The sequence below is a fragment of the Engraulis encrasicolus genome, chromosome 19 (assembly GCF_034702125.1).
Source record: "Engraulis encrasicolus isolate BLACKSEA-1 chromosome 19, IST_EnEncr_1.0, whole genome shotgun sequence".
NCBI lineage: Eukaryota > Metazoa > Chordata > Actinopteri > Clupeiformes > Engraulidae > Engraulis > Engraulis encrasicolus.
Window position 1 is genome coordinate 19,393,647 of NC_085875.1, and position 11,299 is coordinate 19,404,945.

The 11,299-nt window shown below is 43.3% G+C and overlaps 1 protein-coding gene across 1 annotated transcript; it reads left to right on the top strand.

The window, feature by feature from the left end:
* The first annotated feature begins 2,820 nt into the window (after nucleotides 1-2,820).
* Nucleotides 2,821-3,953, top strand: LOC134435263 (uncharacterized). Its single transcript, XM_063184142.1, has one exon. The coding sequence runs from the start codon at nucleotides 2,970-2,972 to the stop codon at nucleotides 3,951-3,953; it is 984 nt and encodes a 327-aa protein (XP_063040212.1). The 5' UTR covers nucleotides 2,821-2,969.
* The last annotated feature ends 7,346 nt before the right edge of the window (nucleotides 3,954-11,299 follow it).

Here is an 11,299-nt window from a genome sequence, read left to right on the forward strand (position 1 = left end):
TTTTTACTACATTGGTGGCGACGAGGATGGGATTAAAAAAGGCTTAATTAGACACTCAGGAGGAAGACTTTCAGCTGGACATCAATTGACTTGGCCAACGAGGAGTCCCATTGCTGACTTCACCGGACTGGAGGGCCTTCATCCTGTGTGCCTAAATACTGCCAGAGATCCCAGTATTTACGGCCACAGGCAACTCAAAGGGTAAGTTTAATTCTTACTAAAATGTTGCATGCTTTAGGACATTGTGTATGACATACACTGGCTAGGTTGGAGTGCTTATGATATTCTAAGAGAGCACAACACTTGGCAAAAGTTGTCCGGAAGTGCAGGGTTTCAGAAGGAATTGTCACGTGACAAAGCCAAAAAGAGGATCTTTTTTGGCTCAGATAGGCCTAAGGGAAAAGATTTCCCAGGGAAAAGAGGATCTTTTCCAAGAATGAAAGAAAGTAAAAGAGAGAGGATCTCTCCTAAATGAAAAGAGGATCTTTTCATAGTGAAAGAAATAGAAAGAGAGAGGATCTCTCCACACAGTGAAAAGAGGATCTTTTCCAAATACCGGTACTTAAAGAAACAGAAGAGAAAGAGGATCTTTCCGGATACAGAAAAATAGAAGAAAAAAAAAAAAGAAAAAGAAAAAAGAGAAATTAGTGTTTGTCTTATATAGGAAGAGTAGATATCTTCTGATATATGTGTCTACTGTTGTAATGTTTTGGAGTCTCCTGGATGATCTATGAAAGACTATTAGTTGACAGTATTAAGCACTGAAAAGTGTAACACAACTGGAGAAAGTTAGTCTGGTAGTCCATGATATTTGTTGTTGGTGTGGTACTACAATTTTGCCAATTCAGAAAATAACTAGTAATTTGGATTGACATCATGGGGTCGAGTAAAAGTAAACCCATTCATCTGCCTAGAGGTGTAAACAATGCAGGTTGCTTGCGTGACATGTATAGAAAGTATGGAGCAGAATGTGTTGATGAGAGGTTGCTTGACAAATGGAATCGTTGGACAGAGGGTAAATTTCCTTTGGATGGTACTTTGAGCATTGAAAGATTGAGAGAATGTAGAGCAATGATGGAGGACAGAGTAAGGCCATTTAAACCAGAATTATATGACAAGTGGGTCAAAGAAGCTGAACAGAGAGAGCAGAGAAAAAGGCAGACCAGAGCACAGAGAGAGCAGGAATCTTGTATTGACAACTCAGAGGAGAAAACAGATCCCAACACGGCAGTTTACATGCAGCAAAGACGTAAGCCTCCCACCTATTATGACGACTGGGTGTCAGTGTATCCCCCTTTGCCCCAAGCGCAGCCCCCACCTCCTGTGCCCCAGGCAGTGCAACAGCAACAGCAACAGCAACAGCAACAGCAAGCAGCTATTCAACAGCAGCAACAGGTAGCCTTACAACAGCCACAACCAGCTGTAGTAGCAGCAGCCCCAACCCCCACACAAGCAGCTCCAAATGTAGCACAAGTACTACATCCAGGGCCACTAAGGAGACAGAGAGGTAGAGGAGTAGAAAGGCTTACTTATGGTGCTGATGGCAAACAGACTAGTATGCGGATATTTAGTGTTGAAGAAGAAGCAGAAGAGGATGATGATGAACATCATTTACTAAATTTACAGCAGTATGCGAATACCCCACAGAAGGTTTTCCAGGCCCCAATAATTCAGCTACCTGGTCCAGATGGGAACTTGGTGAATGTGGTTAGAGCGTGGCTCCCTGAGGAATTAAAGTCAGTAGCAGCAGCTCTTCCAAAGCCAGAAGATGGTATAGAAATGTTTATTGAATCAGTTAGACGCATGGACAATATTTATAAACCTACAACTTCAGAATTGGCAGCAGTTTTAGCAAAGAAATGTGCACCACATTGGTTGCAACTTCGAGAACATTTGCCCATTGATTTAGACCGTACTGCTCCAGCAGTAGCAGCCCAAGGTGGTCCCCCTGCTATAGCAGCCCAGCCCGATGGAGAGACCAGATACCACCAGGCTTTAGATAACATGTTTACGGCACTAAGAGCATCCTATACAGCTACTGAGGATTGGACAAAAATGGCAATATCTCAATCGACCAAAGAAACAGCCAGAGACTTTTTAGGCAGAGTTTCACAAATGGTGTCAGAAGTGGGATGGTACCGTGAGGCCATCGGAAGCGTACCCATTGTGTGTGAGCCGTAATTCCATGTGAGGGACCCCCAGGATTGGTGACCCTGGTGTGAGGGACCCCAGTGATGGGTGAAGCATTGATGACAGGGCACACTGGATGGGAGAAGCATGATGGGCAGTTGCGTGAGGGACACCATGAGTGTGTGAAGCGCACGGGGGCGCTTCCCGAAGAGAAAGGCAGCGTGATGGAGTGACCATTACTAGGGTTGTGGGTGTGTTCTGACTAACATGCCAACGAGCCTGGCTCTTTGGTGTAGCGGTCAGAGCCCCGGTTTACTACCCCAGAAGGTCTGGGTTCGAGTCCCAGCTGGGCAACTCTACTCCCCTTCGCTACAAAAGCCTTAACATCATGCCTAGCAAAGTTTGATCCACCAGAAAAATCTGTTGTTATCTCTTATGTGGATGATATTTTATTAGCTAGCCCATCAAAAGAAGCATGTGAAATTGATACAATTGCACTGTTGAGTTTTCTAGACAGTGTTGGACTGAAAGTGGCAAAAGCGAAATTGCAAGTCTGCCAGGAAAAAGTTAAGTATTTGGGACATATACTTACCGCGGGCAGCAAAGCGCTGGATGCATCTCGCATCACAGCCATCTCAGCGTGTCCCAGACCCAAGACAAAACAGCAGTTGCTCAGTTTTTTGGGCATGACTGGATACTGTCGAGCATGGATATTGGACTATGCAAACAAGGCACAACCGTTGCAAACCAGTGCAACTCAGTGCTTGAATTTGACTGATGATGTGATTTGGACAGACGAGTGTGAAAAGGCATTCATAGAATTGAAACAGGCATTAGCTATGGCCCCAGTTTTGGGATTGCCTGACTATGACTTGCCATTCCATCTCTTTGTGTGTGAGAAAAATGGATACATGTCAGGGGTGTTGTGTCAGCTTCATGGGGGAAGATACAGACCGATAGCGTATCTGTCTAAGCAGTTGGATCCAGTGGCACGAGGAATGATTCCATGCTTGAAAGCTGTAGCAGCAGCAGCAGCAGCTGTAATATCTTGTACTAACCTGGTTCTGTTACATCCTCTCACTGTGCACGTCCCGCATGCAGTACACTCTTTACTCTTACAAGCTAACACTCAGCATTTAACAACATCTCGACTGCTTTCATACCAGCATGTGTTACTAACTCAATCGCATGTAACTCTGGTACGCTGCTCAGAACTTAACCCTGCCACACTGCTTCCAACTGCAGAGGACGGTGAACCCCATTCATGTTGTGAGGTGGTAGCCATATGCACCAAACCTCGACCTGACATTAGCGAAACCCCATTGTTGAACTCTGATTTGATATTGTATGTTGATGGCTCATCAATGAGAGATGAATGTGGACAACAGAAAAGTGGATATGCAGTTGTAAACCCTTTTGAAGTTGTGGAAGCTTATTCACTCCCCTCTGGCTACTCAGCACAGGCTTCAGAGCTTGTGGCGCTAATTCGAGCATGCATCTTGGCAAAGAACCAATCTGTTTGCATCTATACTGACAGCAGGTATGGATGGGGGGTTGTGCATGATCATGGAGCAATTTGGAGAGAGAGAGGGTTTCTCACAGCAGCTGGCAAACCAATTCAACATAAACAACTGGTTGAGATGCTCCTGAAGGCCATTCAATTACCTTCTGCTATAGCAGTCGTAAAATGCGCAGCCCACTCACACAAGACAGATGAAATCAGCCAGGGCAATGACAGGGCAGATTCTGCTGCTAAGCAGGCAGCAAAGGGGGGTGAGGAAATTCCACCAAATTTCTTGTCCTGCCCTGAAATAACACAGTAATTTATTGCCCTGGAAGTGCCCTGGAAGGTAGTGACAGCAGTAGAGGCACTAAAGGAAGCACAACAATCGGTAGAAATGAGTGAGAAAAGAAAATGGAAAGGATGTAAGGAAGATGAAAATGGTTTGTGGGTACAAATGTCAACAGGTAAGCCCGTTCTACCAAAATCTTGTTTCCAGGTTATTGCAAAATTGGCACATGGATTAGATCATGCGAGTGCAAATGTTATGAAACAGACTGTGGAAAAGATTTATTTTGCACCAGGATTTTCATCCATAGCAGTGGCTTACTGTTCACGATGCATGACTTGTCTGAAAAATAACGTGGGCCCTACAATGACACCACAAGCAGGACACCATCCTCCACCTGAGGGTCCTTTTTCACATGTGATGATGGATTTCATACAATTAAATAAATGCCGAGGTTATGAATATTGTTTGGTGCTGGTTGATATGTTTTCTAAATGGCCTGAATGTTATCCAGTAAAACATGCAAATGCATTGTCTGTGGCAAAAGCATTGATTCGAGATATCATTCCACGCTGGGGTATAATGTCAAAGTTGACCAGCGACAACGGCCCACATTTTGTCAATCGCGTCGTTAAAACAATTTCAGAAAAATTGGGAATTGATTTTAGGACACATTGTGCGTATCACCCACAAAGTGCAGGAGCGGTGGAAAGAGTAAATGGGCTCCTCAAATCGAAATTAACAAAAATCACGGCTACTACTGATATGGATTGGGTGACTGCGTTACCCTTGGCTCTTCTGTATCTCAGAGGCAGACCATCAAGAGTCACTGGATTAAGTCCTTTTGAAATACTTACTGGGCGACCAATGCCAATTCCTGGTTTACCTCATCCGCCTAATCTGGATGATGTAGATAAAACGGTAAAAGGTTATATGTTAGGACTGACTGCTGCTTTGTCTTCTGTGTCTCAACAGGTAACTGAGGCCCTGCCACAGAGTTTCCAGGACACTCACCCAGTGGAACCAGGCTCCTGGGTGATCATCAAGGACCTCAGACGTAAACACTGGAACCAGGAGCGATGGAAAGGACCATATGAAGTTTTGCTGTCCACACCCACAGCTGTGAGGATAGCAGAGAGGGATTCGTGGGTTCACTTATCACACTGCAGAGTGGTGAAGGACCCAGAATATTATCTACACTAAGGATCAGGGACATGACCAACATGAAGATGTTCATACTACTGAGTGTTGCCTTTGTAGCAGTGGTGACATCATCCCCGGAAAAAGACATATGTGACAACAACAAAGCTTGTGAATTGGCCTTTCAGCTAAGACTGTTGATGCTGGAGAGGAATGAAACCTGCTGGGTGTGCCATGAAAAGTCTTTCCAAGCCAGAATTTTCCCATACCAACCAGCCCCGGATTCAGTGTGTGCAGCAACAAGATTATGCACTAACCATGAATGTGTTGATGATGTAGGTCCAGACCATGTGTTTAAATTTGTAACAAGTTCATCCCTGAATTTTATTCTGACACTGATGGATTCTGTATGGACAACAGAGACGGGGAACAACCTGCCCCGACAATTAGATTGGACTCAGAAGACAATGGGAACTAATTCTTCTATAAACAGCAAAATGAGTCTATGGCCAACTCAACTTAGTGTAAATGCCAAGCAATCACAAGTGTCCAAAGCGTATACAGTTTGTAACACCACAGGAGAAGCTTTGAAAATATCAGGAATGGACACAGAAACAATCAAAGTGATAGAGAAATCAGGTATAATTTGTTTAAATGTGACTATGAAGGCAGAAGATAACAGTTTGAGACAACAATTAGGACACAGTAAATGTGCTTATACCTTACAGGCAGAATATGATTTCAACCAAACCAAACCAAAGCTCTGGATGGGAGGAAAGTATTTTCCTTTGGTGCAGTATTCCAGTGCAAGAAGCATAAACTTTAATTTCCCATTACCGATGGGCATGTATTGGGTTTGTGGAACAAATGCATACACAAACTGGCCTGAGAATGCAGTAGGAACATGTTACATTGCAGTAGTGACACCAGCCGTATGGGCACTGGATAGAAAACACTTTCAGCATCCTAGTTACCAGCAACAACAGACACATAGGCAGAAGAGAGAGATATCTTACACACCAGGGGGTATGACCAAATGGAATGGTTATGTTTTAGCTGACCCATGGACGGGGGAAAGTGGTACAGTGTGGTGGACTTTGTCACTATGGGGAGGAGTAGTAGCCGCCCTACAGAAGATAAATGGTCTAGCATACCATATGCAAGTGTTTGCAAATGAAACAGGGGCATCCATAACCTTGCTAAATCACGAACTGAAAGCTATTAGAAATGAACTTTTATCACACAGACTGGGACTTGATCTTCTGTTGGCTGAACAGGGAGGTTTATGCAAAGTAGTAAATAGCCTACATCAGGTTGTTTCTTAGTCCCAAATTATTTCAACAATATATCGGAGTATGTACAAAATCTGAAATGCCATGCCAAATCCACCACCACTAACTGGAATAGATGTCATATTTGATGATTTTGCAAATATGTTTGGTAATACGGCAGCTGATATTTTGCTAAAACGTCTGAGAATAGGACTACCTATGCTTGTACCTGTGATAGTGATCATATTATCAAGGTCAGTTGGAAAACTAATTGTGAAGGGAATATTCCACATTGTGGCACGGAAAACAAAGGTAAAGAATTATGTGACTTTTAGGAACAAAACTATGACTGATTATGAGGACACAAATGAATTTCCATTTTACAATACAGAAGTATGAAAAGAGATTACCCTGTTACTATTACCCGATGATGTAGTTAGTTAAGTAGGTAGAAAATTTGCATGTATGAAGTGTTGCCTGATATAGGCCTATTTGTAGTATTACTTTGTAACTGGTCCTCTCTCAGCTGACACAGTCAGAGCCGCCTTTTTCAGAAGGGGTTATCGAAGAATTTGTCCCAACCTGTCCGCTCTTTTCCACAAAAATTGGAAGAATGTGGTTTTTGCTCGGACAAACAGTGGTTTCGCTTCGATCTGAGAGTATGACGCTGTAGAAGATTGGAATTTTGTATTCAAAAGTGTTGTGAGCATGAACTCACAAAAGCGGGGAAATGAAGTGACAAATCTTATTCCCTGTGACAAATGGATCATATAAACAAATAAAATTGCAGACATCCTGATTCCCATGAGATCAGGGGGTAATTTGGGCTGGGGAAAGGTGACAAATTAGCAAATGGCGGGAAGAAGGCAAACAAGTCCCCTTTTGTTACTGACACCTTCCTCAGGTCCTACGAGAAGAAATATAGAACAAAGGACTTCCTGGGGAGGACAGAGCTGTATATAGGGGGAGAGGGTCTGTGACTGGTCAGAGATGTGATGTTGAGACTTCTGTATGTTTCCTGACATTGTATCTCTCCGGTACCGTTATTAAAAATCTGCAGTGCTTACCAATTGAGTTGCTTGTCGCCTGGAATATAAATTTTTTTACTACACATTCACATTTACCTGCTGTGAAAACAATGTCAATGATGGTGTTATAAATTAGAATATAATCCCTTTCGTTGCCACTACACACATTCACAATGACATTGAAAGCACTTACATTTTCTGCAGCTTATTGTCAACATTGCCTATTGGGAGCAACAGGTAATTCGAAAATTACTGCACAGTAGTGTAAATTTAGCCTGATGCCTGATTACCATACTCAGGTTCATTTAGTTCATAAAGAGGGTCTGGAATGGCATGCACTCTGTTACACTCTGTTGTTGTTTGACGTGGGCGTCCCCCCCTTCTTTAGGAATATCTTTGCTTTTTTTTTACCATTGATGCAACTCATTCAGTACTCAACAGAAGATAATTTCTGAAGTGTTTTATTTCAACAATGACATGTTCAATTTGACATCATCAAAATGACTGCTTCGACACATTTAAAGAGGAAACAGCAGGAAACCACAGAAATTGTTGGTGTTCCAATCACTGTCATAGAGCCTGATGGTTTGATATAGTCTTAGGTTAACTACATCTCCAACCTCCAGCTGCAAAGTCACACCATCTGAGCCACGGATGCGGACTCCATCATTGTCATACTCTGTCAAATGTATGACACGTTGTCCATTCTTATACATTGTGATTCCCAGCCAGCCTGATCTATTTATATCTGTAACAGTGAACCTGAAGTAGTACACCCCCCTGACTGGAGCTGTGAAAAAACCTGTTGTGCTGCTGTAGGCCTGTCCAATATTTATGAAGACTTTACTAAACACCAAGTTCAGATTAGTATTCCCTGCCTCTATGTACCCTGAGTTAGTTAGACCTGCTGAGAATGCCACTTTGGAAGTCTCCAGAATATTCTGCAGATTCCCTACTTCCCCCTCTGTGGTCAACAGTCTTTTCTTCAATTCTGCCTGCTCTGCCTCTTGCACTGCATTGTTCATCCTCAGGTCCTCCACTGCCTTCTCAATCACACCCAGTCTTGTGTCTTTTTTACAAGCCTCTAGTTTGGACTTCACAGCTTCCAGCTCATTCTTTTGTGTTGCATTTTCTGCCTTCACATTTGTGAGCTTTGTCTCTTGCACTGCAGTCACATGCTCCAGAGCTGCCACCTTAGTCTCACTGACCAACAGTTTTTCTTGAATGGCTGTATTTTCCATCTTCACAGCTGTCAGCTCTGTCTGTTGCTCTGCAGTCACCCTCTCCAGAGTCACCACCTCATAGAGTAAAGTACAGTATCATTTATTAATCCTGAGGGAAATTGTCCATTAGCATACATACATAGAGAATACAAAAGACACCACAAAACATAATTTCACATATAGGCCTAGTAACCATATAGCACACACTAATTTAGTCGAAGGCATATCTCTCTCTCTCTCTCTCTCTCTCTCTCTCTCTCTCTCTCTCTCTCTCTCTCTCTCTCTCTCTCTCTCTCTCTCTCTCTCTCTCTCTCTCACACACACACACACACACACACACACACACACACACACACACACACACACACACACACACACACACACACACACACACACACACACACACACACACACACACACACACACACACAGATGAGGGATCACAAGTTGCTCAATACCTTACTCTCACTGGCCACCAGTCTTTTTTCCATGGCTGCATTTTCAGCCTCCATTATCTTCAGCTCATCTTGAGTTAGTTTGAGAATGACTCTCTGCTCCACCACCATGTCTCTGAGTTCCTTCAACTCAGCGTAGATGTTCTGCTCAGCATCATCAGCAGGTCCAGTGCTCTGGCTCTCTGCCTTAAGTTCAGTCTGGATGCTCTGAGTCTGAACTCCACACATGTAGAACAGCAGGAGCAACAATATGATTGCTGCCCTCATAATAACACTACACTCTATCATGTGTAGCAACACCAGCAGTAGCAGAGGTAGCACAGGTCAACTGTGTGAGTGTCACTCCTGAGACAGACTCTTTTATATGTGTCCATGGGTTATTGTGCACGGAGACGGACACACACACACACACACACCCACACACACAGATAAGAGAGATGAGAGAGAGAAGAGAGTTGCCCATTGTTACAGCATGGGCATGTCTTGACCTGATTTAGGAGAATGGGGTAGAAGGGGGTCATAGAACTAATACAATTGTATTATTTCCATGGAAGGGGGTCACCACGTGTGCCAACAGCAGACAGAGATACTGTACTGTGTGTGTGTGTGTGTGTGTGTGTGTGTGTGTGTGTGTGTGTGTGTGTGTGTGTGTGTGTGTGTGTGTGTGTGTGTGTGTGTGTGTGTGTGTGTGTGTGTGTGTGTGTGTGTGTGTGTGTGTGTGTGTGTGTGTGTGTGTGTGTGGTTGTGTGTGTGTGTAGGGTTTCAGCAAATTTGTTTATCTTGGTCTCCAGAGAGATGAACAGACCAAGGATATGGATCACTGGAACCATGTTGTGTGGTCTGTAGAGACCAAGATAAACAAATTTGCTTTAGATGGTGTCAAACATGTGTGGGTGGTAAACAAGTGAGTTTTACAAAAAAAGTTTATCCTCTTGATAGTCAATCATGGTAGTGGGACTGACATGGTTTGGGGATGCATGAATGGTGTCAAGATTGGAAATCTGAATTACACCTAAAAGAAACATGCATGTCAACATGCACTGTACCTACTGAAGCAGATTATGATACTCTCCCAAGGAATGCATTAAAATCTCACACCAATCTATTTACCCCTTAGCGCAGAGCCAATGTTATAACCTTACTGTCACCAATATTGTAATGGCTGTTACTAAAGGCTCTTGGTACCGTCATAGCAATGTTGTTATGATGCAGTTGAGTATTTTCAGCAAATAGTGAATAGGCCTGCCGGCGACCCCATCTGAAGTAAGAGGCTACGCCAAGTGCAGACTCAAAATGTAAAAGTTCAATGTAAAGAAGGTTGAAACGCACACATATGCCCTCCCTCTTAATCCCTTTTTATTTCGAGACGATTCGAGCCAACACGGCCCCTTCTCTACCGGATTTTAATCTGGGGTGTACTGACTTTTGTGGGCAATGTTCAAACATTAGTGGCTGTATTACTTTTTTCTGAGTGAACAAGAAACTTGTTGTGTTGTTAAAAATGTGTTTAAAATCATACATGTAGTTGCGCAAGACACGACGACAAGCAGTAGAGTGAAAAAATAAGATATTTGTTGGATAAGAGAAAGGGAAAGGGGGGGGAGGGGTACCGTACTAACACGCACGTCACACAGCAGCACTGGTCGTCCCTGTGACAGCTGACAAGTCAAGAGTAATGGAAGATGCTGGCACAACAATACAAGAACATTTTATGAAAATGAACCAAATGGGTACATATTTGTGACTGATTTATGCAAATGGGTAGGGACGACAACGTCAGTGTCAGGCAATAAATGGGAACAAAAACGCTGAAGCAGTGCAGCTAGGCTATCTACAGTAATCTATCTAGCCAGGGTAGTTCTAAAGAGGACGCACAGGGTGCTAGCATAACGTAGCCCCTTAATGCACGTCGTACCTCCAGTGGCACGCTGTAATAGTCATTGAAATGTAACTACCATAGCACTACAAAACTATGACACAACACAGGGCCTTTAGTAATGCACCACGACTTGGTCATTACTATACTGGTAACAACAAATGTATAAAGCTGTGTCTTAAGGGGTTAAACAGCACATCACAACCTTGTTACAGCTCAATACAAATGAAAGAGTTCTATATGCTGGCGCAACATTACAAGAGAAGTGCATGGAAAAGTATCAGAATGGGTACATGTTTGAGAATGATTTGATGAAGTCAGGATGACAACTTGGTCTCAGGCAATTGGAAACGAAGCAGCGCATAGCTAGACACTGCATTGGTCAG